The sequence below is a fragment of the Macaca thibetana genome, chromosome 1 (assembly GCF_024542745.1).
Source record: "Macaca thibetana thibetana isolate TM-01 chromosome 1, ASM2454274v1, whole genome shotgun sequence".
NCBI lineage: Eukaryota > Metazoa > Chordata > Mammalia > Primates > Cercopithecidae > Macaca > Macaca thibetana.
The window spans coordinates 126214462-126241879 of NC_065578.1; the positions used below are offsets into that span (position 1 = coordinate 126214462).

Consider the following 27418-nt stretch of genomic DNA (forward strand, 5'->3'; position numbering starts at 1 on the left):
TCAGTGCCCAGCATTCTATTAGACTCTATCCAGACAAGATCTCATTTGATCCTCTCACAAAACCATATGAAGTTGGTGGCTCCGTCTCCTCCTAACCACTCCCAGTTTACCTGTGAGGTAACTTGGAGGTCAGAGATGATGTCGTTTGTTCAAGGGGAACCAAAGGAAAATCATTTCCGGGGATAAGAGCAGGATGCTCATGGTTCCTTGGCATAGCTGCTTGAATTAATGCCAAGGGAAGGATTTATGGGCATGGGAACCTGATCTGTTTGTACTTCTAATGCCAACTAGAATAGGGTCTGGGGTGAGGGTGGGCAGTGAGGCAGCAAGTATTCAGAAATCCTTGGTTTCCCAGGAGAGCCAAGGCCATTCTGGGCTGGGACCTTGTCGAGTTAAATTGCTGTTTCATTTTTGTACTGAATTTATCATCAAGATCCTTGAAGACAAATGAATGTTTCCAGTTGAGTGGTGTTAAAGAGTGATATGATCCAGTCCAGCCCATCCATTTTAAAGAAATTGTTGGCAAAGATGAGAGTGGTTGGGTTGGAGTTAAAGTTTAACTTCCTCTTGTGTGGGTTTTTAAATCTTTGTGTGTGTGTGTGTGTCTGTGTGCGCCCATCATTGGCTATATGTGAGTTTTTATAAATACCATTCAAATTCCATTTAGTCATCTCAGTGCAGGCAAGGCTGGAAAGTTTTGTTTGTTTGTTTCAGGTGATCTCGACCAACCTGGGTAAATCAGTAAACCTAAGTGAAGGGGGCAGAATATGTGTGGTATTTCTAGCTCTTTGCCTGGCCTATCAGTAAGAGGCCGCTGGGTTTTGCAATGTAAATGCAAGAGACTAGAGTATCTCCTCTTCTTTTTGCCCTATAACAGCCCCATGCGGGAGTCCCAGGCCCTCTGGGGAAGTGAAGCATTTGCCTTGGGTCTCATAGCTGGTTGACACCTTCACTAGCATTCATGTTCACATGCTAAAAGTTTCCAGGTAAATCCCCTACCTGTGAGCCTTTCTGGGCCAAGCCTGCAGGTCAGACCTCTTCAGACAAAGGCAGTAAAGACAGAATTAGGAGGACACAGTTGTAGGCGGGTGAGGAACTCTCAAGTAGTGACTCATTCAGAGACCTTGAGCCAGGTCAGAGCATGATGGAAGAATTAGTGACGTATCTCCCTAGAGCTTTGATCCTTCTCCCTAAAAGAGTGATTATTTTGTAAAAATACTTCTGTCCTACAGAAGTTTTAGGTGGGAGTTACTGATGAGGACTGATTGTAATGCATCATTTTAGGCTTCAGCTTAAAGCAACGGGACTGCTTTCTAAGGATTTATATTTGGGGTTAATTCTGCCTTTGGAACAGAAACCTCAGGATGGATTTGAGATTTAGTTGTTCTTGAATCTCCATGGACCGAGATGGGATGTGGATATGGTGGAGAAGTAGTGGAAACTGAGTCTTGAACAAATAGAATCCTGCTATAGGGAAGCATGAGCTGAGGAACTGGCAGGCAGGTTCAAGGAGTTAGGGCCAACTCTCTGGGACTTAGTGGGTGGGATTAGGATGGATTGAACAGGTGAACAAGAGAATTCAGTTAAGGAGAAAACAGGTCAGCACTGGGAAAGAATAAAGGATGCATGGGGTGGATTTTGTCTCACTTGTACCTTCTTGATTTGCATCAGCCCTCTTGGCAGCTCTTAGGAATGTTTATATCCTTTGAGTTTATTTATTTTCTATTTGGTGTCTGAACTAAACAGCTGGGAGCAGGCCTGGCTGGGGAACTGTGGCAAGGAGGGAGGCTAAGGTAGAGTCCTAAGCTGTGCAGGTGCTGGCAGTCCGTAGATAAAGGTAATGGGAAAGGGTCTAATGTCAAGGTCTGTCTTCATCAAAGGGTCAAGGACTCAGGCCCAGGCAGCCCTTGGTCCAGGTATTTCTCCCAGCAGGCAGCTCTAGAAAGAAGCTTGGGGATTACAGGCATGAGCCACCGCGCCCGGCTACCTGGGGCAAATAACTTTTAAGCTCTCCATGCCTATTTCCTCATCTGTAAAAGTAATAATTATAATAAGTAGTACCTATTTTAAAAGGTTGTTGGCCGGGCACGGTGGCTCACGCCTGTAATCCCAGCACTTTGGGAGGCCAAGGCGGGCGGATCACGAGGTCAGGAGATCGAGACCATCCTGACTAACACAGTGAAATCCTGTCTCTGCTAAAAATACAAAAATTAGCTGGGCGTGGTCTCGGGCGCCTGTAGTCCCAGCTACTCAGGAGGCTAAGACAGGAGAATGGCATGAACCTGGGAGGCCAAGATTGCGCCACTGCACTCCAGCCTGGGTAACGAGCAAGACTCCATCTCAAAAAAAAAAAAAGGTTGTTACGTATATCAAATGCAGTTTTATATATATATATATAAAATTATTATTGTTGATGCCATCCTTGCTGTATTATTGCTTGCTATAGTATAACAACATCCTTGCTCTATTTTTTTTTTTTTTTTTTTGAGACGGTCTCCTTCTGTCACCCAGGCTGGAGTGCAATGGTGTGATCTTGGCTCACTGCAACCTCCACCTCCTGGGTTCAAGTGATTCTCCTGCCTCAGCCTCAGTTGTAGCTGGGACTACAGGCACGTGTGACCACACCCAGCTAATTTTTGTATTTTTAGTGGAGATGGAGTTTCACCATGTTGGCCAGGGTGGTCTTGAACTCCTGACCTCAGGTGATCCACCCGCCTCGGCCTCCCAAATAGTGCTGGGATTACAGGTATGAGCCACCGTACCCAGCCCTTGCTATACTATATTATTATTATTGTTGATGCCATCCTTGCTACTGGTCTTCAGAGGTTGTGGGAAGCTACCTGCCTAATTTCTACTCTTTCTGATGAGATCCTGACAGGATAGAACTCAGCAGGCTAAGGAAGTTGCTAAGAGGCCCCCTAAGGTATTCCTCCAAGAGTCTGGTCTCACAATAGAGACAGAGTGAAGGGAAAAAAAAAAAAAAAACTAAGGGGAAGGGAAGCAATAATCTCACAGAAGAAATTAGCACGCCCTCCCTTACCTCTCCCAGGATTTGGTGTGCTGAAGCACCTCTCCTTTTTCAATACGTGGCAGAAGGAAAGGGCATCACAGAGAAAAGAATGAAGATATTTAGTTCAACTAGGTATGGTGACTCGTGCTTGTAATTCCAGCTGCTCAGGAGGCCGAGGCGGGAGAATCACTTGAGGCCAAGAGTTTCAGCCTAGGAACATAGTGAGACCTTGCCTCTAAAAAAAAAAAGTTTTAAAAATTAGCTGGGCGTGTTGGTGCATGCCTGTAGTACCAGCTACTCAGAAGTTCAAAGCTGCAATGAGCTACGATCGTGCCACTGCACTCCAGCCCAGGCAACAGAGTAAGACCCCAAGTATAAAAAACCTAAAAATTCAAAAAAATTTCAATTTTGGTTCTGTCCTTAACTGTCTAGGGCCCTGCCCTGGATCTTCTTCCCTTACTATTCCCTTTACTGTATCTGGCTGGGTCAGTACTGTTCTAAAAACCTCTTTAGGATCCTTTCTGGCTTGTTCAGCCAAACCCACTTTGCAGTGACCTTTTACTTACTGGCAGATGAAAAGCAGATGGCCTCCACCTGGTTTTGCTCAGCCTGTGGCATCAAACAGTGTGACACTTCCTAAGAGGGGAAGTGGGGGGACAAGGATAGTACTAGGAGCCTTGCCCAGCAAGCTCTTCTTTTTTTTTTTTTTCCAAGACAGTTTCGCTCTGTTGCCCAGGCTGGAGTGCAGTGGCGCGATCTCGGCTCACTGCAAGCTCCGCCTCCCAGGTTCATGCCGTTCTCCTGCCTCAGCCTCCCGAGTAGTTGGGACTACAGGCGCCTGCCACCGCACCTGGCTAATTTTTTGTGGTTTTAGTAGAGATGGGGTTTCACCGTGTTAGCCAGGATGGTCTCGATCTCCTGACCTCGTGATCCATCCATCTTGGCCTCCCAAAGTGCTGGGACTGCAGGCGTGAGCCACCGCACCCAGCTGCCCAGCAGGCTTTTCTACCTCATTAAAGGATAACCAGTACCTTTTCCCCACTCTGTGTGACAGAACAAGGGATGGATTGGGAATGCAGGACCCCTATGGAAAGAAAGTGTCCAGAATGGAAAGTATTTCATTGCTACTTGGTGCCTTACTGATGTTATTTAAGTTTAAGGGATTAGAGGGCAAGGGGGCCACTGTGGGTGGGGTTAAGGACCTTATCCTCAGCTTGCTGGCTGATCACAAACTTTACTTCTCACAGTGTTACCGGGACTTGGCTCTGGTGAGTCGTGATGGCATGAATATTGTCCTGAATAAAATCAACCAGATACTTATGGAGAAGTACCTGAAGCTGCAGGATACCTGCCGTACTCAGGTAAGGCCAGAAAGAAAAGACAGGATCCAGCTCAAAGAGAGAGGATGGATCTTCTCTCTGTCAGGAGTGGGAAAGAGGAATCAGGGCTAACACACCCCTATCGTTGTGTGTCTAAATTGTAGTGTGCTCCTTTCAGTTGTAATTGAATTAGTTCCCTTCTCAAACTCACAGGTCCTGCTCTTCATCTGTTTTTCCCTCTTTCCTTTAGTTGGTGTGGTTGGTACGGGAACTGGTGAAGAGTGGGGTTCTGGGAGCCGATGGTGTTTGTATGACGTTTATGAAGCAGATTGCAGGTGAGTTTGGTGGCAGGAGCATAAAGAAGAAAGGAGGAGAGCCCAGAGACTAAATAGAGACAATGGAGAATGATTAAGTGCCAAAGGGATGGAATTCCTGGATTGCTTAGACTGTTTCTTTCTGATACAGACATCTTCTGGCCACATATGTTGTATAAATAAATTGACTGAAAAATCATGGGGGGGCCTTTTAAAGCAGTAAGTCTTGCCTCATTTTCTTTCCTACTAAACCCAGGGCTTGACAGACTATTTGGCCTATTTTAGCCAGTCTTCACTCTGAGATTTTATAGCATTTCAGAGCAGGAAGAAATGGGGAGAGAAGTGAGGGCAAATAAATTTGTTCCCAAGTCCCTGTGCTTTCAGAAACCTAGACATCTTCCCTGGCTCCACCCCTATGATCTGAATGCTTGCTCCCTAATAATTAGGCCCTTTACTGGGGCCAGAATGAGAACAAACTATGTCACAGAACAGACCCTGACATTTAGGTTTTATTCTCATCTTGGCTACGGTGACATCTGTCTGAGCCACTGCATATTCAAGCGGCTACTCCCAAGATTGCATGTGTTTGTTTAAAAGTGACCTGCTACTACCTCACCATTAGCCCATTGGGGCTTGCTTCCTCTTTAAAATTTTATGTAACACTGATGCTCCTGTTTTGATGTGTATGAACCTTAATCTATGTCATGTGTGACTTTGTGAACATTGAATTTTTTAATTGGGACCTGGGGCAAGGCATAGTTTTGGCTATTTTTATCCTCTTTCCTGGCCTCTTCCCTGTTTGGCACTCCCAGCCCCCACTTCTTATCCCAAGACTGGTCTGGCATTGCTGTATGTTAATTCTGCCCCAGGAAGTTTCATAGCAAGCACTGTTACCTGGAAAGACTGTTACCTGGAAATAAGAAACTCTTGGCCTGTTGGGGGCCTGAGTGCAGGACTCAGGACATCCAGTTGCTAGACTGCAGCTGTTGTCAGCCACCTGTACCTCTCAGGCCCTCTCTGAGATATCATCCTTTCTTTCCAACTGTGGGCTTCTTATATCTACTTGTCAGACATTCATTTTCAAGGGCCAAAATGTTCCCACTCCAACTCACAATCTGTGGAAAAGCAGCAGCTCTGGTTTCTAGAAAAATTCAGAACCTTCCCTTTTCTTCTTTCCGGAGGCAAAGGGTGAAACTTTAAAGCCTGACAGAACAGAAGGCAGTTTATCTCAGCACTAAGAACAGCAGTGATGGGATGGCAGTCAGGGTGAACCAGCAGAATGGGTGAAGAGATGTATTGGATTGGCTGAGTTGCTAATCAGAGCTATTCTTTTTTTCTCCTTTTGAAATAAGGTGGAGACGTTACAGCCAAAAATATCTGGTTGGCAGAAAGTGTTCTGGATATCCTGACAGAGCAAAGGTAGAGTCCACCATGAAGGGTGGGGTACAGGCCAGATAATGGCCATTAGGAGTGTGAGTGTGGGAAATGGGGATGAAAGGATTGTGTGGCCCATGAACACCTTAAGTCAGAGAGGGGGAGGCAAGGAGAGGGAGAGACAAGTGTATTGTTGGCAAGTGAAGAAATTAATGCCCAGGAATGAAGGAATGGGAAAGAGGTCTTTGCCAAAATATCGCATAGCCCAGAAAAACTGGCTCCATCTGATAAGGGTTTATTTTTGATCCAGACCTCCTTGGAATGTTTATCTTAGGGGAAAGCTGGGGAGGAATGAGCTCAGCAGAGTTGGGCCAGGCAAACACCCACGCCTGGCAGGTATCCTTGTCTCCCCTCCAAGCTTCTCCATCGAACCCATGCTCTTTTTGAAGTGGCACAGGGGGCAATTGGTGTGAGCAGGTAATAGAGATTAGTGAATCCTGCTGGAGTTTGCATATGGGGTTTGGAGGCTCCAGTGGTAGAGAGTGCATCAGGGGGTACATACTGGACTTTCTGGCTGATTCTTTCCCTTATCCATCAAAATAAAAGGCCAGAAATTTTATGAGGGCTATTCCACCTCTGAACTTGTTTGGAGGTGAGGCTTTCCCCTTGGTTTCAGTCTTCCTCTTGCTTGACTTCTGAGTCTCTTTTCTGATTGAGGACACCATAGCAGTCGAATGATTGAGAGGGCTAATAGTGTCCATACTATCTGTAGTTCCGAAGAATGGACCTCCTCCCAACGTTCACCCTTGCGAAAGAGATGGCCGTGTGCTGTGCTCTGCTCAGGTCTGAGAGCCCTGCCCTATCTGCTGTGCAGTGCCACCTAGTGCTCTCGGCACGGGTGTGCGGCCACATCTGGGCCTGGAGCCACTTCTGTTATTGGTGCCATTGCAGTAGCACGTTAGATCCTAACAGTCTCTTACCAGATCTCTGCTTTTCCTAGGTCTTTGTTCCTTTTTACTGTCCTGGGTCAGGGGGCCTTTCAACTCTTTCTTTCTCTTTATTATGCCATTCCAGGATTCAGGTAATTTCATTACCTTTGCTAGCAATCTTTCTAAAAAGTGATTTTTCTTATTTTGTTCCTGGTGCCAAATACCTCCTATCCCCATACCTTAAAGCTGAATTTTCTGTACAGGCATCAGATGACAGCCAGATAACTGCCCTGTTTTCTACCCTCCAAAAAACTTAACATCTTTTGGTGAAAGTCAATACCTAGAAATTTAAAAGTGTGTCCTCTCCTACACCCTCCTCCTCACTCTCTTCCAAATGTTTCTAGGGCTGTGGAGTTAAAAGGTAGCAGGTAGGGGAGGAAACCTTCCCCAGTAACCTTGGCTAGTGCACCCATTCTGTGAAAAGAAAAGGCCACAGAGTATTTTAATTAGGTGGCTTGAGTAGTTTTCCGGAATCAGGATGTGGCCTGCCTGGACTAATTAAACGTCATGTCATCTTCCTCCAGTTCCCTGCCTTCCAACAGGGGTGCCAAAACCATTACAAATTGTTTGCTGGGAGGAGATAGCATCTCAGTTTTGTCACTTAGAGACAGGATTAGAGTTTTAGGAATATCCCCACTGTGTCTTTCTCTCTACTCCTTTTAAAGCAACTGGGAACAAACCTTTCATTACCCCCTTTTTCCTCAGGGATATTCTGAAACTCATGAGCAGATGAGTTTGCCACCCAAAATCGGGTTCTTTTTTTCAGGTTGTGATTTAGGACAGGTGACTCATTGTGTGGGAGTGGGGACTCATTGTGTGTCGGTGACTAGATAGAGCCAGGGAAAGGTTTGTGGCATGGTGAGCTGCTAATGATCAGCAGACTGAGCTAGCACAGTATGTTCTCAAAACTCCAGGTCCTGAAAGGGTCTTGGCAATCCCCACATGTTCTTGCATCACACTTAAGAACCGCTGACTTAGGGACACTTACCCAGCTTTTCCCCATAGTCTGACCTGGGTAGATACTGTGGCTTAATTCTTTCCCTAGTACCTCACATGTTGCTTGGCGCCTGATAGGCACTCAGTAAATGTTTGAATGAATGAGTCAACAAAGAGAGTTATTTTCTTGGAAGCTAAGTAGTTAGGTGGTAAAAAGAGATTGCTTTTATTTGGCAGTTACCTTTTAGGCACTTGTAAGAGAAAATTAGGAAGTTGTCCGTAGCTTAGCCAGTTGTTAGTCCAAGATAGATACTAGCTTGAGTGAGCAAGCAAAAAATCAAAGCATCTACTCCCAGTGTCAAATCATCAGTTATTTCTGAGGCACTGTAGCCAACCCCAGGAAGGGTGAATTGGGAGGGTGAATAGTTCTAGACAGAGCATAGGAGCCAGTGTGTTTCTTCCCTGCAGGGAGTGGGTCCTGAAGAGCAGCATCCTCATTGCCATGGCTGTTTACACGTACCTCCGCCTCATCGTGGACCACCATGGGACTGCCCAGCTCCAGGCCCTGCGACAGAAGGAAGTGGACTTCTGCATCTCACTGCTTCGGGAACGGGTGAGGGAACAGGACAAAAATAATGTGGGGAAGTGAGACTCAGGCTGAGATGCCTCTGGAGGTTTATGCAGTGAGGTCAGAAATACCTTGTTAGAGACGAAGGTGCGTCAAGATCTGGTGTTTTCCATCATTTGTCAACAGATGAGGGTAGAAAGGAGGGGGAGTTAGTGTAGAATAGCCCTAATTCCTAGAAATGCTACCCGTTAAGCTGGCATCCTTGGGATTTCCCTGGTCAGCTTCAAGGATACTGTTGTACACCACAGAGATAAGCTGTCCTTGTGTGCCTACCATGACACGGTCCCCCACCTACTCTCCTGGGTAATTCCCATGGTCTAGTGAGATTATGAATTGTCCTCTATCAGACCTCCCATGTGGCAATTAAAATTTTTTTTTACTTTACATTTTTGTAGATACTGGACCTTGCTTTGTTGCCCAGGCTGGTCTTGAACTCCTGGCCTCAAGTGATCCTCCCGCCTCAGCCTCCCAAAGTGTTGGGATTATAGGCGTGAGCCACTGTGCCCAGCCTAAAATTAATGTTAGATGAAACGTTAAAATTCACTTCTCTAGTTGCATTAGCTACATGTTGCTAATGGGTTTCATTTAGACTACACAGATACAGACATTTCTACCACAGAATTGGACCCACAGAATTAGATACTGCAGAATTTTGTTAGACAAAATGAGTTTGAGGTTAGGGTTTCTGCCAGTCCCATCCTTTTGAAACTTTAGTCGTCCTTGAACTGTATTGAAACAGTTCTGGGTGGAGGGGGAGGTGGATTAATGTAAAAGCCAGCAGGGCTTCAGCACTTCCCGCTAACCTCTCATTCTTGATATCAGTCCCCAGCTTCCAGCTTCCAGCTCTCTTCCCCTGAACAGCTAGGAGCCAATCCTTTGGTTCCAGAAGAAATCCTATAGTCTCTTTAACCCTCTTTCCTTCCCTCCCTAGAACATGTTGTTCCTTTGTCCTCCCTCCAGCAGGTAAACAATCCATGTTTTTATTCTCTTTCCTGTCCCCCACTTCCTCTTCCTTATCAAGTTCATGGAATGTCTGATGATTGGTCGGGATCTCGTAAGACTGCTTCAGAATGTTGCTAGGATACCAGAATTTGAACTGCTTTGGAAAGATATTATCCATAATCCTCAGGCCTTGAGTCCTCAGTTCACAGGTAAGTAGGGTCTTAGGCATCCTGTCCTTGACAGCTGGGAGTTCAATGTATATGTCTTGCTTGAATCAAGAAGGTAGAGGTTGGTGGGTAGGAGAGTTTTTGGTGATCAGATTTTAGGAAGCTTGGGACAGGGCAAGCTTTGCCAAGTACAACTGGGAATGGTAGAGGTACAGAACAATTCATGTAGTTCCTAGACAGCCCCTACTTGGCAGACTCCAGCTGCCACATTACTACGAAGAAAAAAGAGAGACAGAGAACGGTAGTCCTCCTCCCCTCTTCCTGGCAGCTCCTTGGCTCAGGAGGTGAGCCAGTGGCCAGTGTTCAGCTTCACAGAGTCTAGCAGGGGAGTCAGAGGTCAACTCGTGAGACTGAGTCAGTAGAGGCCTGGAATTAATCCTATAAGAGAAGGCCCCTCCCTGGGAACAGTCTTGCCTCGAATTCCAAGGATCCAGCTTGGGCAAAATCCACTTTGGAGGAGGGAGTCTCCGTGTGCCTCCCCGACAAGGTCCTTTTTATATCCCATTCCCTTTCCCAGGGTCCTGCTACGGTCTGAACAATAACTGTATAGCTTTGCTCCCCACACCACCTCAACACACATGTGCTTGTGATCGTGCACACACCCCTTCCCCTCCTACACACACACACACACACACACACACACACACGGAAGGCAGTTGTCCAGGACCTGGGAAGTCAGGAAAGAGAGAAAAGTGCTGGAAATTGTAGTACTCTTATATTGAACATCTATTTCATTGCTTTTAAGTACCTCCTCTGTGTTAGACAAACACGTATTACCTCATTTAATCTTTGGACAGCCCTACAAGTATTTTAGTTTCTACATTTATACATAAACTGAGGTTTGAGGCCAGGCATGGTGGCTCACGCCTGTAATCCCACCACCTTCGGAGGCCGAGGCAGGCGGATCACAAGGTCAAGAGATCAAGACCATTCTGGGCAACATGGTGAAACCCTGTCTCTACTAAAAATACAAAAATTAGCTGGACATGGTGGCACATGCCTGTATTCCCAGCTACTTGGGAGGCTGAGGCAAGAGAATCGCTTGAACCCAGGAGGCGCAGGTTGCAGATCGTGCCACTGCACTCCAGCGTGGCGACAGAGTGAGACTCCGTCGCCACCCCCCCGAAAAAAAGAAAAGAAACTGAGGTTTAAGGAGATTAAGTAATTTGCCCAAGGCTATACAGCGGGTAGGTTAGGTGACAGAGGCAGGATTTTGATCCAAGTCTTTTTTTTTTTTTTTTTTTTTTTTTTTTTTTTTTTTTTTGAGATGGAGTCTCGCTGTGTCACTCAGGCTGGAGTGCAATGGCATGATCTCAGCTCACTGCAACCTCCGCCTCCTGGGTTCAAGTGATTCTCCCACCTCAGCCTCCCAAGTAGCTGGGATTACAGGCACCTGCCATCATGCCCAGGTAAATGTTGTATTTTTGTAGAGATGGAGTTTAACCATGTTGGCCAAGCTGGTCTTGAACTCCTGACCTCAAGCGATCCACTCGCCTTGGCCTCCCAAAGTGCTGGGATTACAGGCATGAGCCACCGCACCCAGCCTCTTTTTTTTTTTTTTTAAGATGGGGTGTCACTATGTTGCCAAGGCTGGTCTTGAACTCATAGGCTCAAGGGATCCGCCTGCCTCGGCCTCCCAAGGTGCTAAGATTACAGGTGTGAGCCACCAGTATGCCTGGCCTTTTAAATTATTTTTGTTCTCTCATGTCAGGCAGGTAATGTGAGGACATGGTAACAAGGTTTGAGGGAGGCACATGTCACACATGAATGTGAAAAACCAATAATCATGCTTATGAGCTACAGTAGAATCTGGATCCACATGTTTCTGACTCCAGGGCTTATGCTCATGCCACAGATAACATTGATTCCAGGACCCAAGGATGGGATCATCAGGAGCAGGAAGAGCAGCTGGGGTTTCCCATATTTTCCCCTTAACTTTCCCATCTGTTGCCAGTGGGAATCGTGGGTAGGAGGCTCTGGAAGACCAGCAGAAGACAGGAAGTAATATAGCTGGGTCCTGGGGATAGTGGTTGGTTGGAATCCCCACCTGTGCTTGACCTCCCTTGGTCTTGTCTTGGAATTTCTCCGTGAGCAAGACTACTGGCCATCAGTACCTGGGCCCAGGTTCCCAACCTGCCTTTCATTCTTTCTGGTCCTCAGGCTTCCTCTTTTCTCTTCCCTTCCACATTTGATTCAGGTATCCTACAGCTTCTTCAGTCAAGAACATCCCGAAAATTCCTAGCATGTCGTCTAACCCCAGACATGGAGACTAAACTCCTCTTCATGACATCCCGGGTAAGCTAAGGTGTTGCAGCAAGAGAAGAGGTCACACGCTGGTTGGGCTTTGCTTTGGTCTGTGGAGCTGTTACCGTTGTTTACTAACCAGTAGAATGGTAGCTAAATAATCGTACCTGATCTGCCTGGCTACTGGCTTCCTTGTCCTTTATTCATTCTATGCCTACACATTGAGCACGGTGCTAAGGATTGGGGATACACTGTCGAATAAGAGAGATACAGGTACAGCTCTCGTGAAGCTTTTAGTTTATCTAAAGTGGTCACTAAACCAATAATTATGTAGAAATACTAGTATCATTTACAAGTGTGAAATGTTCTATAAAGGGGAGAGTGAAAGTGTTCATGTTAAGAAACCCACAATTGCTCCAGGAGAACCATGAAGTCTCAGGAAAAGAGTTATGTATCTTTCCAAACTTGACTGAATAATGGCAGAATTACTTGAGCATGTTAAAGATGCAGCTTCCTGGATCCCACTGTCCCAGATAATTTGATTGAGGAATCTGTGGGGGTTTTTTTTGTTTTTGTTTGTTTGTTTGTTTGTGTTTTGAGACGGGATTTTGCTCTTGTTGCCCAGGCTGGAGTGCAGTGGCGCGATCTCGGCTCACTGCAGCCTCCGCCTCTTGGGTTCAAGCAATTCTTCTGCCTCAACCTCCCGAGTAGCTGGGATTACAGGCATGCACCACACTTTGCGAATTTTGTATTTTTAGTACAGAAGGGATTTTTCTATGTTGGTCAGGCTGGTCTCGAACTCCTGACCTCAGGTGATCCACCTGCCTCAGCCTCCCAAAGTGCTGGGATTACAGTGAGCCACTGCACTCAGCCAGAGTCTGTTTTTAGCAGACTTCCCAGGCCATTCCTCTGCGGCCAGTCTGGCTGTCGAGAACTACTTTCTTAATCAGCTTTCCCAAGTCACCCAGACTAATTGTCGAGGTCTGTGTTGTACTATGTGATAGCCACCAGCCATGTGTTGCCATTTAAATTTAAGTTAGCCTTCAGGACTAGGTATGATAAACATTCTTGGCCAGGCGCCGTGGGTCATACCTGTAATCCCAGCACTTTGGGAGGCCAAGGTGGGCAGATCACTTGAGATCAGGAGTTCGGGACCAGCCTGGCCAACATGGTGAAACCCCGTCTCTACTAAAAATACAAACATTTTACTGGGTGTGGTGGCACATGCCTGTAATCCCAGCTACTCGGGAGGCTGAGGCAGGAGAATCACTTAAACCCGGGAGGCAGAGGTTGCAGTCAGCCAAGATCGCACCACTGCACTTCAGCCTGGGCGACAGAGTGAAACGCTGTCACACACACAAAAAAATTAAGTTAAAATGAGTTAAAATTAAAAACCCACAGCTGGGCGCCATGGCTCACGCCTACAATCTTAGCACTTTGGGAGGCCGAGGCTGGTGGGAACACTTTAGGTCAGGAGTTCAAGACTAGCCTGGGCAACATGGTGAAACCCTGTCTCTACAAAAAATACAAAAATTAGCCAGGTGTGGTGGTGGCTACTCAGGAGGCTGAGGCAGGAGAGTCACTTGAACCCAGCCCCAGGAGGCAGAGGTTACAGTGAGCTGAGATCGTGCCACTCCACTCCAGCCTGGGCAACAGTGAGATTCCATCTCAAACAAACAACAACAAAAAAATTCAGAGCCTGGTGCAGTGGCATGTGCCTGTAATCCCAGCTTCTCAGGAGGCTGAGGTGGGAGGATTGCTTGAACCCAGGAGTTAGAGACCAGCCTGGCTCAAGCAATCCTCCCATCAATGAGACCCTGTCTCTTAAAAAATAATAATTTGGGCTGCGCACGGTGGATCACGCTTGTAATCCCAGCACTTCGGGAGACCAAGGCAGGCGTATCACGAGGTCAGGAGATGGAGATGATCCTGGCTAACACGGTGAAACCCCGTCTCTACTAAATACAAAAAATTAGCTGGGCATGGTAGCGGGCACCTGTAGTCCCAGATACTCGGGAGGCTGAGGCAGGAGAATGGCGTGAACCCGGGAGACGGAGCTTGCAGTGAGCCGAGATCACGCCACTGCACTCCAGCGTGGGCAACAGAGCAAGACTCCATCTCAAAATAATAATAATAATAGTAATAATAATAATAATAATAATTCGGGCCGAGTGTGGTGGCTCACGCCTGTAATCTCAGCACTTTGGGAGGCCAAGGTGGGTGGATCACTTGAGGTCGGGAGTTCGAGACCAGCCTGACCAACATGGTGAAACCCTGTCTCTACTAAAAATACAAAAATCAGCTGGGCATGGTTGTGTATGCCTGCAATCCCAACTACTTGGGAGGCTGAGGCAGGAGAATCACTTGAACCTGGGAGATGGAGGTTATAGTGAACCGAGATCACTCCTTTGCACTCCAGCTTGGGCAACAAGAGTGAAACTCTGTCTCAAAAAAATTAAATAAATAATAATAATAATTTGATATCTTAGTTACAATAGCTGCATTTCACGTGCACAATAGCAACCATCATTGCCGAAAGTTCTGTTGGATGGTGTTGGTCTAGAAGTATCTTTTTGTTTGCTTTTTTTACCTTTTTGCTCTATCTTGGTTGATTTCTTCTGACAGATGGGAGAATATAAGAAGAGGGAAACCAGATCCTTTTCCTTATTTAGTGTTATTATTTGTGATCACTTAGGGTCTGTTTGAGGAAAAACTTTCCACAAGAAGGTTTGGAGAGTCTAGGCTTTGGATAATGGTCCTGTTAGGTCAGCACCAGGAAATTCTCAGTTGATGTTGAGTGGTGAACAGGCCCAGCTCTTACTCTTGAAGAACATTTCTTGCTGTTCACCAGTGGCTCAAGAAAATGAGAAAAGATTATACTTCTATTTTTTTTTTTTTTTTTTTGAGACGGAGTCTCACTCTGTCACCCATGCTGGAGTGCAGTGGCATGATCTCAGCTCACTGCAAGCTCCGCCTCCCAGGTTCACACCATTCTCCTGCCTCAGCCTCCTGAGTAGCTGGGACTACAGGCACCCGCCACCATGCTCGGCTGATTTTTTTGTATTTTTAGTAGAGACGGGGTTTCACCATGTTAGCCAGGATGGTCTTGAGCTCCTGACCTCGTGATCCGCCCACCTCGGCCTCCCAAAGTGCTGGGATTACAGGCATGAGCCACCGTGCCCAGCAAGATTATACTTCTGACTGGAGAGTCAGTGACTAGTATAAGGAGTAAAGAGCCAAAAAATGGACTGAAGTTGCAGTTGGGGGTAGATGTAGCCTGAGGTAGGTGGCAAAAATGACTATAACACTAGCGTGCAGTACAAGCTAGAAATTTTCAGCTTTTTTTTTTTTTTTTTTTTTTTTTTTTTTGAGATGGAGTTTCGCTTTTTTTGCCCAGGCTGGAGTGCAATGGCGCCATCTCAGCTCACCCCAACCTCCGCCTCCCAGGTTCAAGCGATTCTCCTGCCTCAGCTTCTCGAGTAGCTGGGATTACAGGCATGCGCCACCATGCCTGGCTAATTTTTTTTGTATTTTTAGTAGAGACGGGGTTTCTCTATCTTGATCAGGCTGGTCTCGAACTCCTGACCTCAGGCGATCCACCCGCCTCGGCCTCCCAAAGTGCTGGGATTACAGGCATGAGCCACCGTGCCTGGCACAGTTCTTTTTTCAAATCAAGAAGTTCTCCTAAAAGAGAGGAGACTTACGACACAATATGAGCTAATGAATAAGTTGTGGGAAGAAATGGAAGTCTAGGGCAAACCTAGAGTTAAGTGGTGCTTGTTTCCTCTGTCCAGGGACCCACACTGTCTTCTAAGTTCTTTTTCTTGCTTCCGCTTTCCCCAGGTGCGATTTGGTCAACAAAAGCGATACCAAGATTGGTTCCAGCGCCAGTACCTGTCAACTCCAGATAGTCAGTCTCTGCGCTGTGACCTCATTCGCTACATCTGTGGGGTAGTCCACCCTTCTAATGAAGTACTGAGTTCAGATATCTTGCCCCGGTGGGCCATCATTGGTTGGCTCCTGACAACGTGCACGGTGAGGACAAAAGATACTGGGTAGTGAAGGGTGCCTCCTCCATGGTTTTCCCATATTTCCATTCTTCTTCCTGACTCCAGGGCCACTTGACCCCTAAGGGCCCTTCTTTCACTCTGGTCCTCCAGAGTATCTCAGCCTTCTGCCTCACTTCCCTTTGTGTCTCTAGAAATTTACTTACACTCATTATTTTCCATCTGGGTTTGAGATTGAACAGGTTCATCTCCCCCATTACTGCCAACCCCCAAAAGCCTGGGTTTCTGGAGCATCCCTGCCTTTTTCATTTTTGCTTCCAGAAACCATATACAGCTATTCCTCTTAACTGTTTCTTTCTCAGATTCAGAGCTTGCATTCTTTAGACCCTCACCACCATGCCTTTTTGGCTTCAGCTTTGTCTACTTCCCTTCTGTAAATGCAGCAAGTCTGCAGTGGAGGCATTTCCTTCCAAGTGTTTTCCTCTCTGTGCCTAGGGTGGGAAACTATCCATTCTCTGGCATCTGGCTGCTCCCTGACCTCTTCCAACAGGGCTCCTCCTCCCCCGTTTGACTAGGTCCTTGGAATGTGCTGATTCAGATATGACAACAGGCTCTTCCTGGAGAGGTGGGGGTCTCTTCTTCAGGAATGTGCCTGGAGAGCCCAGCAAGGGCAGCCGAGGGGTGCTAGTCTGACTGTTGCCTCAGCTCAGGGGTGATGAGTGAACTTCTGAGTCCAAGCATTCTCCCTTACGGAAATCAGAGATATGAACTGCTGGCTTTATTAAGAACCCAGGCCTGCTGAGCACGGTGGCTCACGCCTGTAATCCCAGCATTTTGGGAGGTTGAGGCGGGCAGATTGTTGAGCTCAGGAGTTTGAGACCAGCCTGGGCAACATGGCAAGACCCCCGTCTCTACAAAAAAATACAAAAATTAGCCAGGTGTGGTGGTGTGCGCCTGTAGTCCCAGGCTGAGGTGAAAGGAGCTTGAACCTGGGAGGTGGAGGTTGCAGTGAGCTGAGATCCTGCCACTGCACTCCAGCCTGGGTGACAGAGTCAGACCCTGTCTCAACAACAAAAAGAAAAGAACCCAGGCCTGGCCAGGCATGGTGACTCACGCCTGTAATCCCAACACTTTGGGAGGCTGAGGTGGGAGGATCACTTGAGCCTAGGAGTTCAAGACCAGCCTGGGCAACATGGCAAAACCCATCTCCACCAAAATAAAACAAAAAGCCAGGCATGGTGGTGTGCTCCTGTAGTCCCAGATACCCAGGAGGCTGAGGTTGGGAGGATCACCCGAGCCTAACAGGTCAAGGCTTCAGTGAGCCGTGATCATGCCACTGCGCTCCAGCCTGGGTGACATGGCAGGACCCTCATCTCTACAAAAAAATACAAAAATGAGCCAGGTGAGGTGGTGCGTGCCTATAGTCCCAGGCTGAGGTGAGAATCTCTTGAGCCTGGGCGGTGGAGGTTGCAGTGAGCTGAGATCGTGCCACTGCACTACAGCCTGGGCAACAGAGCAAGACCTTGTCTGGAAAAAAAAAGGTTGGGGGGTACCTGGCCCAATCCCTGTCCTCTTGGTTAAGACCACAGAGTATTCACCCATACACAACACAAGGGGGGTGAGCGTTCCACCTGTTTCACTAGGAACTGAATTTCATAGATGGAACAGCCAAGTGGGCCTTGGACTCTGTCTTGGGACTCTGAAATGGAGGGAGGTGATTGATGAAACTAGCCCTCTGTTTCTCTCCTCTCTTTTCCAGTCAAATGTCGCTGCCTCCAATGCCAAACTGGCTTTGTTTTACGACTGGCTGTTCTTTAGTCCAGACAAGGATAGCATTATGAACATAGGTATGTGACCAAGACCAGGCGGCTCCACTTCCCCACCACCCTAAGCCCCACTGCCTTGTCTTAGTGATAGCAGTCATAAATCTCAGGGCACCATGGAGTAGAGGCAGCTTATCTGGGAGCAGCTCTGTTGTTCTTCATCAGTTTTCCCTTGACCTAGAAAGAGAATTGCTTTGATAAGGCTAAGCCATCACCGTACCTCCTCCCCCGAGCCTGATGCATGGTCTTCAGGAGGGGAGGGCCTGGGCAAAGGAAAAGGCTGTACCATGTCCTGCTTTTCCTCTCCTATTACTTCCCTTCTCCAAGCTGAATGCTGGGAACAAGAAGGGAAATGAGGACTACAAGCTGTTTCGGGGGCTGTCAGCTCTTGGGTCTGCTCAGTGGGAATGGGGGGAATAGACATAGCACTTCCCAGGGCCATTCATGTATATTGACATGCCATTTTATGGAGACAGAAACAGGCTGACTTTAGCCTGGCGTGGTGGCGCGCACCTGTAATTCCAGCTGCTGGGGAGGTTGAGGCACGAGATTCGCTTGAACCTGGGAGGCGGAGGCTTCAGTGAGCTGAGATTGTACCACTGCACTCCAGCCTGGGTGACAGAGCAAGACTCTGTCTCAAAAAAAAAAAAAAAAAAAAAAAAAAAAAAAAAAAAAAGAAAAAAAAGAGACTGACTGATGTGAGGGGCTCTTTAATTTCACATCCTCCAGAACCAGCCATCCTGGTTATGCACCACTCCATGAAGCCCCACCCAGCCATCACTGCCACACTCTTGGACTTCATGTGCCGCGTAAGTGTTAGAGCTCTCTTTTCTCCCCATGCCTGGATGAGCAGAATTAAGTGTATCTCCCCGATCTCCCAGTGCATGCGTCTTCTCAGTATGCCTTGACTGAGAGCAGAAGTGGTCATAGGTCCTATCCCCCAAGTTAATAAATGCTTCCCTTCCATATTCCACTGTCTGCAGTTGCATCTTCCATTTTCTGTGGGGTTGCTCAATCACAGGGATGGTGACTTAAGGTAGAATCTAGTTTCCTTGGGGAGCAGCCAGGTCCAGTAAGAATTTCTCATTGAGTGGCCTGGAATGGTCAGGAAGTCCAGTTCTCTCTGCAGCCATTCTCCCCAGTGTCTCCTGATCAAAACCAAAGCAGCTTTTCAGATCTAATTCAGCAGAACTCTCTGGATGGAGTCCTGTGCTCATTTTTCCCCTCCTTCTTCCCTTCCAGATCATTCCCAACTTCTATCCACCATTGGAAGGCCACGTGCGGCAGGGTGTCTTTTCCTCTCTCAACCACATTGTGGAGAAGCGAGTCTTGGCGTAAGGAATTTGGTGGGGGAAGGAGGTTGTTTTCCCATTTTTCATTAGGTCCAGGCATATCCAAATGTTGCCATAGCACTGCTGGCCCTTTTCTCTGACAGGTGTAAAAAGTATTGGCTCTACCTCAGACTGCTGGGCATATGTCTTCCTGGCTCTTAGAGGAATTTCTCTACTGCCATCGTATTACAAAGGTCTTCAAATGCCTTCATCTTCCCTGTTGACCCCCTTCAGGGATCTGAGTATGGTCCAGTTATAATGATTGGGCTTAGACCTATCTCAGCTCCATGTTGAGTTAGCAATGAGAAGCTCTGGCCGAACACAGTGACTCACGCCTGTAATTCCAGTAGTTTGGGAGGCCAAGGCAGGCAGATCACCTGAGGTTAGGAATTTGAGACCTGCCTGGCCAACATGGTGAAACCCCGTGTCTACTAAAAATACAAAAATTAGCCAGGTGTGATGGCGCACACCTGTAATCCCAGCTACTTGGGAGGCTGAGGCACAAGAATTGCTTGAACCCGGGAGGTGGAGGTTGCAGTGAGCCGAGATTGTGCCACTGTGCTCCAGCCTAGGTGACAAGAGTGACACTCTGTCTCAAAAAAAAAAAAAAGAGAGAAGCTCTGATATTGACCTTCATCATGTTCCCCATTTAGACACCTGGCTCCCCTGTTTGACAACCCTAAGTTGGATAAGGAGCTGCGGGCAATGCTGAGGGAGAAGTTTCCTGAGTTCTGCAGCTCACCCTCCCCACCTGTGGAAGGTATGAGGTCCTCCCATTCCATCACCTGTGTCAAAAGAGGGGCAAGACAACAAGGCTTTCAGGCCAGAGCCCTCTTCAGGATGTTCACAGTTCTCCACTTCCGTGACGCTGTTCATCACAGGTTTTCCTTCTTCAGTTTATCTTTTTTATTCATTTTTGTGTTGTCTGTCTTGATTCTCTTGCTTCATCTAATCTTATTTGACGTGCTCTCATCTTTCTTGCTCTCTTAACTCTTGTTTTTTCTCCTAGTAACTCCTGCTCAGTAGTTAGAAGGCTTTCATGTAATATTTACAATATTTATCTCACTTTAACTTGCCCATTTTTTCTCTCTTCCCAGCTCTAGGTCCTGGCCTCTGATGACAGTATGTCATGTTGGGCCTCAAACCTTGCTCAGAATTCAACTGCCATCTCCTTACCACACATACACACTTTGTTTTGGGATAAGGGTCTAAGCCAAGTAGTATCTTCCAACTTGGTTTTAAATTAAAGAGCACTTGGAGGCTAAGCATGGTGACTTATGCCTCTAATCCCAGCACTTTGGGAGGCCGAGGCGGGCGGATCACTTGAGGTCAGGAATTGGAGACCAACCTAGCCAACATCATGAAACTCCGTCTCTATTAAAATACAAAAAAAATTTGTATTTGGTGGGCACGTGTAGTCCCAGCTACTCAGAAGGCTGAGGCATGAGAATTGTGTGAACCTGGGAGGCGGAGGTTGCAGTGAGCCGAGATGGCGCCACTGCACTCCAGCCCAGGCGACAAGAGTGAGACTAGCACTTGGGACTGTCCCTGGTCTTACTCCAATTACCAATCCTAACGAGCTGAGCATAGAGGAGTCATGTCCTGTGTTGCTCTTACTCCTGGCAACATCCCTCTGCAGGTCATGGAGGGTTATGAGGACAAGAGGTTTGTCAAGAGGTTTGTCCTTCCAGGGTCAGAATTCCATTTAGATCATAAACACCTTATTCTCTCACTTGCCCTCCATTCTCCCTTCCTAGAAGCATGAGGCATGTTAGAGGACCCAGGAGGCCATCATATGCCTTATCTTTTTTTACTCCCAAGTCAAAATTGAGGAGCCAGTTTCCATGGAGATGGACAACCATATGTCGGATAAGGATGAGAGTTGCTATGACAATGCAGAGGCAGCCTTCAGTGACGATGAAGAGGATCTCAACAGCAAAGGTGAGGGTATCAGCAAGGGCTAGTTCAGGGTTATGCTGGCCCTGAGAGGACCAGTTCCCAGAAGCAGCCTCTCTGCACTCTTCCTGTCACCCTTATTCCTGTGAGTTAAAGTTTTGTTCACAGGGTGTCTGGATGAGACTCCAGAGTGCAGAGCCCTGCACTTAACACTCAAGGCAGGAAGGAAAAAAGAAGTGGTTCCTGCCCTTGTTTGCTTGTAAGAGCTAGCACATGTGCACATTCAGGGAGATGCTTCAGGCACTCACACAGCATTGAGGAAACAGGTGCACACTTAGGGCATGTGAGGAAGGGGATAAGTGGTTGAGGGGACTGTCTCTGTTGCTGGCATCTGGGCAAACTGACTTCTTTCCCAAATCACTCCCTTTAGGAAAGAAGAGAGAGTTTCGCTTCCACCCTATCAAGGAGACAGTTGTGGAGGAGCCAGTTGATATCACCCCTTACCTTGACCAGTTGGATGAGTCCCTGAGGGACAAAGTACTCCAGCTACAGAAGGGGAGGTGGGTACAGACCCTGTTCTCAACCTCAAGAGGTCCAGCCGCAGGCTCTCCACCTGGTGCTTAATGGGTACAGCAGGAGATGGGGGTTGGAGGCAAACATGATAGGAGTGTGTGGAGAGGCAGCTGAAGCTTCATGAGGGAGTTCTGCAGTTGACGTTGGGAGTACAAGCTGGGAGTGGGGCAGCCTCATTCCCTAACACCTTGAGTTCCCACTGCAGATTCTTGGGAGAAGAGCTTCTGAGAACCAAAGCAGGGTTGGTGGGGATTTTCCTTTTCTTTAGGCCTCTGCCCAGAGAGCACCAATTCTGCCCTAAAGCCTTCCCATCCAAGCTGGGATTTTACACAGAGCTCCTTTGTTTTGTCTCTGTGCATGTGAGTGTGCTTGTGCACTGTTCTGGGTGTGTGTCCTGCCCTCTGCTATCATTTATGTCCCTGGGATTTCCTCTCATTTCTGTCCTGCAGTGATACGGAGGCCCAGTGTGAGGTCATGCAGGAAATTGTGGACCAGGTCCTGGAGGTGAGGAGGAACCCAGCCCCTTAGGGAGGAAGCAGCCTAGCCTGCTTAGCTTACACATCTCCCAGGGAAGCCAACTCACTTTTTCCCTCCCCTAGATGAGTCCCTCTTATAGTGGGGAGGGGAGCTTGCTGATCCTGGAGGTGGAAGCAGATGAGTTCCAAGACTGGGATAGTGGGGGCAGCGGGGCGTGGGTGTAGGTAGTGATTCTCTCTCCCTTGTCTCATCACTCAGGAAGACTTTGACTCGGAGCAGCTGTCTGTCCTTGCTTCCTGCCTACAGGAGCTCTTCAAGGCCCACTTTCGAGGGGAGGTCTTGCCCGAGGAGATTACTGAGGAGTAAGGCTCATCTTCCCTCACTCCTGAGCCTCAGGAGCCAGAGGCTGCTCTTACAGCCTGAGTCCAAGAGACCCCTTACTGTAGACTGGAGAAAAATCTGTTCACTTGGTGTTTTTATTCTCACATGTACCAACTCATTTAAACAAGGGCTTATTTTTACCTGCTGAACACCGTGTGTACTGGGGAGGTGGACTAACATCCCCTCCTCATGCTTCCAGCCCTTGCTGCTGGGCCAAGTAACTCTAATCTGCTGAATCAGGTGTGATTGGACACTGGCCTGGAGCCTGTCTCTGAAGGGCGAGAGCGTGGTCCCATGTTAGGAACCTGTTTTCTCTGTTACCAAGCCTACAGAGCAGCAGGAAGTTTGCCTTTTGGGTAGGGAAGGAGCAGGCTGGCATTTAGCCTCCAGCTGGTCCTCCATATCTGCCCATAGCTCACCTCACCCATTCACATGGACTCTCACATATAACCCTCTTCTTGTAGGTCCCTGGAGGAGTCTGTAGGAAAGCCTCTGTACCTAATATTTAGGTAAGCATGCAGCTATAGGAGATACTGTTCTGCCCTCTGTCCTCCCTGACAGCACACACATGTGCTTCTGTCCTGGGGTAATGGGACTCCCTTTCCAGGGAGGAGGACATATGCTGTGGGCACAGACAGCCCATGCCACCTGAGAAACTCCACGGGAGAGTCTGCCCTGGGTAAAGCTCTGTTCCTCTCCTCCCATGCCCTACTCCAGGAACCTATGTCAGATGCAGGAAGACAACAGCAGCTTCTCTCTGCTTCTAGACCTTCTCTCTGAGCTGTATCAGAAGCAGCCCAAGATTGGCTACCACCTGCTCTACTACCTGAGGGCCAGGTGGGTATGGTCCCCATGTTTCAAATGGTGTCAGGACACATCCTGAAGAGCCTCTCTTCTGCCCACTGGCTCCCCAACCCTGGACTGTCATCACCAGGGCCTTGTGGGTTTGTTTGGTTGGATTGGTTTGTTTTTAAGAGACAGCATCTCACTCTGTCACCTGATCATAGCTCACTGCAGCTTCAAACTCCTGGGCTCAAGCCATCCTCCCACTTCAGCATCCTTAGTAGCTGGGACTACACAGCCTTGCACTACCATGCCTGGCTAATTTTTTAAAATTTTTTTGTAGAGACAGGGTCTCACTTTGTTGCCCAGGATGGTCTCAAACTCCTGGGCTTGAGTGATCCTCCTTGCTTCAGCCTCCTGAGGAGCTGGGATTACATCCAGGCATGCACCACCATGCCCAGTTATTGGTTTTGGGGTTTTTTTTTCCCCCATCTCAGTAAGGCTTGTGTGCTCCTAAGGCTTTTTTTTTTAACTTAAATTTTTATTTATTTATTTTTTGAGACAGGGTCTCACTCAGTCACCTAGGCTGGCGTGCGATCTCAGCTCACTACAACTTCTGCTTCCCAGGCTCCAGCGATTCTCCTGCCTCAGCCTCCTGAATAGCTGGGACTACAGGCGTAAGCCACCAACCCTCGGCTGATTTTTGTATTTTTGTACAGATATGGTTTTGCCTGTTGCCCAGGCTGGTCTTAAACTCTTGGGCTCAAGTGATTTGCCTACCTTGGCCTCTCAGAGTTCTGGGATTACAGTCATGAGCCACTCCGCCCGGCCTTAAGGTTTTTTTTTCTTAATAGCTTTTTTGAGATATAATTCAAAAACCATAAAATTTGAAAATTTAAAATTTATTCTTAAGTGTACAATTCAATTTTTTTTTTTTTTTTTGAGACAGAGTTTCGCTCTTGTCTCCCAGGCTGGAGTGCAGTGGCACAACCTTGGCTCATTGCAATCTCCTCTTCCTGGGTTTAAGCAATTCTCCTGCCTCAGCCTCCCAAGTAGTGGGGACTACAGGCATAAACCACCATACCCAGCTAATTTTTTTTTTTTTTTTTTAGTAGAGACGGGGTTTCACCATGTTGGTCAGGCTCCTGACCTCAGGTGATCCACTCGCCTTGGCCTCCCAAGGTGCTGGGATTGCAGGTGTGAGCCACTGTGCCCGACCTCAATAATTTTTTAGTGTATTCACAAAGTTATACAACTATCACTACTATCTAATTTAGAAAGAACATTTTTATCACCCCAAAAAGAAACCTCATACCCATTAGCAATCACTTTGCCATTCTGCCCTTCACCCAGCTCCTGGCAACCACTGATTTGCTTTCTGCCTCTATAGATTATTTTGGACATTTCAGATAAATGGAATCATACAGTATGTGATCTTTTGTGACTTGCTTTGTTTTTTTTTTTTTTTTTTTTTTTTTGTTTTTTGAGATGGAGTCTCACTCCGTCGCCCAGGCTGGAGTGCAGTGGCGCGATGTCGGCTCACTGCAAGCTCCGCCTCCCGGGTTCACGCCCTTCTCCTGCCTCAGCCTCCCAAGTAGCTGGGACTACAGGCGCCTGCCACCACGCCTGGCTAGTTTGTTTTTGTTTTTGTTTTTTTTGTATTTTTAATAGAGACGGGGTTTCACCATGTTAGCCAGGATGGTCTCGATCTCCTGACCTCATGATCTGGCCACCTCAGCCTCCCAAAGTGCTGGGATTACAGGCGTGAGCCACTGCGCCTGGCTGGTGACTTGCTTTTTTCACCTAGTATAATGTTTTCTAGGTTCATCTATGTTGTAACATGTATCGTTTCTTCATTCCTTTTTTGTTTGTTTGTTTGTTTTGAGATGGATTCTTGCTCTGTCACCCAGGCTGGAGTGCAGTGGTATGATCACAGCTCACTGCAACCTCTGCCTCCTGGGTTCAAGCAATTCTCCTGCCTCAGCCTCCCTAGTAGCTGGGACTACAGGTACACGCCACCACATCCAGTTAATTTTTGTATTTTTTGTAGAAATGGGGTTTCACTGTGTTGGCCAGGCTGGTTTCAAACTCCTGACCTCAGGTGATCCGCCCACCTCGGCCTCTCAAAGTGCTGGGATTACAGGCAGGAACCACGGTCCCAGCCATTTGTATATTTTCTTTGGAGAAAAAAATTTTCCCATTTTTAATTGAGTTATTTGTCTTTTTATTATTGACATTTAAGATTTTTTTTTTTTTTTTTTTTTTTTTTTGAGGCAGAGTCTTGCTCTGTTGCCCAGACTGGAGTGCAGTGGCGCACTCACTGCAACCTCCGCATACTAGGTTCCAGTGATTCTCCTGCCTCAGCCTCCCAAATAGCTGAGATTACAGGAGCGCACCACCACGCCCGGCTGGTTTTTTTGTGTGTCTTTTTATTAGAGATGGGGTTTCACCATGTTGGCCAGGCTGGTTGGCCAGGCTGGTCTTGAACTCCTGACCTCAGGTGATCCACCCTCCTCTGCCTCCCAAAGCACTGGGATTACAGGCATGAGCCACCATACCCAGCCAACTTTTTTTTTTTTTTTTTTTTTTTTTTTTTTTTTTTTTTGAGACGGAGTCTCGCTCTGTCGCCCAGGCTGGAGTGCAGTGGCGCGATCTCGGCTCACTGCAAGCTCCGCCTCCCGGGTTCACGCCATTCTCCTGCCTCAGCCTCCCGAGTAGCTGGGACTACAGGCGCCCACAACCGCGCCCGGCTAATTTTTTGTATTTTTAGTAGAGACGGGGTTTCACCGTGGTCTCGATCTCCTGACCTTGTGATCCGCCCGCCTCGGCCTCCCAAAGTGCTGGGATTACAGGCGTGAGCCACCGCGCCCGGCCTACCCAGCCAACTTTTAAGACTCTTTTTAAGATTTTGTTGCATACCAAAAGAGTTCTTTATATATTCTGGATACAAGTCTCAGACATGATGATTTGCAAGTATTTTTTCTTCCATTCTGTAAGTTTTAACTTTTTTGATAGCACTTTTGAACAAAAGTGCTAACTCTTTATGAAGTTAAATTTGTCTGTTTTTTTCTTTTACCACTTGTGTTTTTGTTGTCATGAAGATTTACTCCTGTTTCTCTTCTACAAGTTGTGTGGCTTTAATTCTTAACGTTTAGGCCTACAAGCCATTTTGAGCTAAGTTTGTATATGCTGTGAGGTGTCATTGCCCTCATGGTTAGAGCCCAGAAAGCAAGAGAAAAAGCCTTCTCCAGCCTGACCTGAGCCCTCCCTCTTCTGTTCCTGACTCTCATCAGTCAGTAGCTTTACTCACTGACCATGGCTGGAGCCCTCTGAGTTCTGGGGAAGGATGGAGAGAAAGAAGAGTATCCTCTGGTTCCCATGAGTTATCAAGCCCCTGCGGGAGGCAGTTGGGAGGGACATGAGGCAGATCAGCACAGGGCATCTGGAGCCAGCGAAGCAGTTTTAGAGCGGGAGCCTGCTTCAGTGATGCTTGAAGGTGGGCACTGGGGTCAGGCTACTGGCTCAGGCCCAGCTGGTCTTGCAGCAAAGCCGCCGCAGGGAAGATGAACCTGTACGAGTCATTTGCCCAGGCTACCCAGCTGGGCGATCTACACACCTGCCTGATGATGGACATGAAGGCCTGCCAGGAGGATGATGTGCGGCTCCTGTGCCACCTCACGCCTTCCATCTACACAGAGGTTAGTGCCTGCCTCCGTATCTGTGCCAGGCGGCTCACAGGAACACACTTCAGTGAACACTCTGAGCACACACAACCCTGAACCCTCTTTTGTTCACCCTCACTAACCTAGGTGGGCCATTGCTTCCCACAATCACAGCTGTCCCCTCCTTCCACTTCTCTGTATTAGTGGTTGAAACATTTCTAGAACTCCCTGAAATCCCTATACTTCAGTGTAACTGATGTGCTCTGGGGTCTGGGCCTATATACTTGGCTTCTCATATTGGGTCCCATCATCTGGACCTAGGACAGGTCCCACAAACCAGATCCATGTTCATATCAACATGGACAGATCCACATCAGCAGGCCCTCTTGTCCTCTGATGGCTCACCCTTGCTTGGATTCTCTCTGATAGTTCCTGATGACCGGGGCTTCTGTAGTGGAGACTCACTTTCATTTCCCCTGGTTCACTCACGCTCTAGGAACTG

General features: G+C 47.6%; 3 protein-coding genes and 1 non-coding gene across 8 annotated transcripts in view; 2 read left to right on the top strand and 2 right to left on the bottom strand.

The window, feature by feature from the left end:
• Positions 1-27418, bottom strand: part of S100A16 (S100 calcium binding protein A16) — a 193344-nt gene that overhangs the window by 132247 nt on the left and 33679 nt on the right. The window contains exon 1 of one of the 2 annotated variants that reach the window (XM_050755946.1): positions 8855-8864. The exons of the other annotated variant lie outside the window; for it this stretch is intronic. The gene's annotated coding sequence lies outside the window, so the exon portion shown is untranslated. Of the gene's footprint in view, positions 1-8854; positions 8865-27418 lie in introns of those variants that run through there. 2 annotated transcript variants of the gene reach the window in all.
• INTS3 (integrator complex subunit 3) overlaps positions 1-27418 on the top strand; it is a 48390-nt gene that overhangs the window by 15256 nt on the left and 5716 nt on the right. For all 4 annotated transcript variants that reach the window (XM_050752584.1, XM_050752605.1, XM_050752595.1 and 1 more), the window contains 18 exons: positions 4258-4371; positions 4580-4664; positions 5996-6062; positions 8411-8555; positions 9592-9721; positions 11937-12034; positions 15827-16018; positions 17750-17837; positions 18543-18622; positions 19056-19147; positions 19798-19904; positions 20966-21085; positions 21471-21600; positions 22063-22117; positions 22349-22452; positions 22936-22980; positions 23189-23308; positions 26799-26952. In XM_050752584.1, coding sequence (XP_050608541.1) covers positions 4258-4371; positions 4580-4664; positions 5996-6062; positions 8411-8555; positions 9592-9721; positions 11937-12034; positions 15827-16018; positions 17750-17837; positions 18543-18622; positions 19056-19147; positions 19798-19904; positions 20966-21085; positions 21471-21600; positions 22063-22117; positions 22349-22452; positions 22936-22980; positions 23189-23308; positions 26799-26952 — 1926 coding nt within the window. The remainder of the gene's footprint in view (positions 1-4257; positions 4372-4579; positions 4665-5995; positions 6063-8410; positions 8556-9591; positions 9722-11936; positions 12035-15826; positions 16019-17749; positions 17838-18542; positions 18623-19055; positions 19148-19797; positions 19905-20965; positions 21086-21470; positions 21601-22062; positions 22118-22348; positions 22453-22935; positions 22981-23188; positions 23309-26798; positions 26953-27418) is intronic.
• LOC126945606 (small nucleolar RNA U13) lies at positions 11445-11548 on the bottom strand. Its single transcript, XR_007722496.1, has one exon. It is a non-coding gene; the product is annotated as a small nucleolar RNA U13 (small nucleolar RNA).
• The window catches only part of RPS27 (ribosomal protein S27), a 234813-nt gene continuing 225618 nt past the window's right edge, over positions 18224-27418 (top strand). The window contains exon 1 of the mRNA XM_050756419.1: positions 18224-18227. The gene's annotated coding sequence lies outside the window, so the exon portion shown is untranslated. The remainder of the gene's footprint in view (positions 18228-27418) is intronic.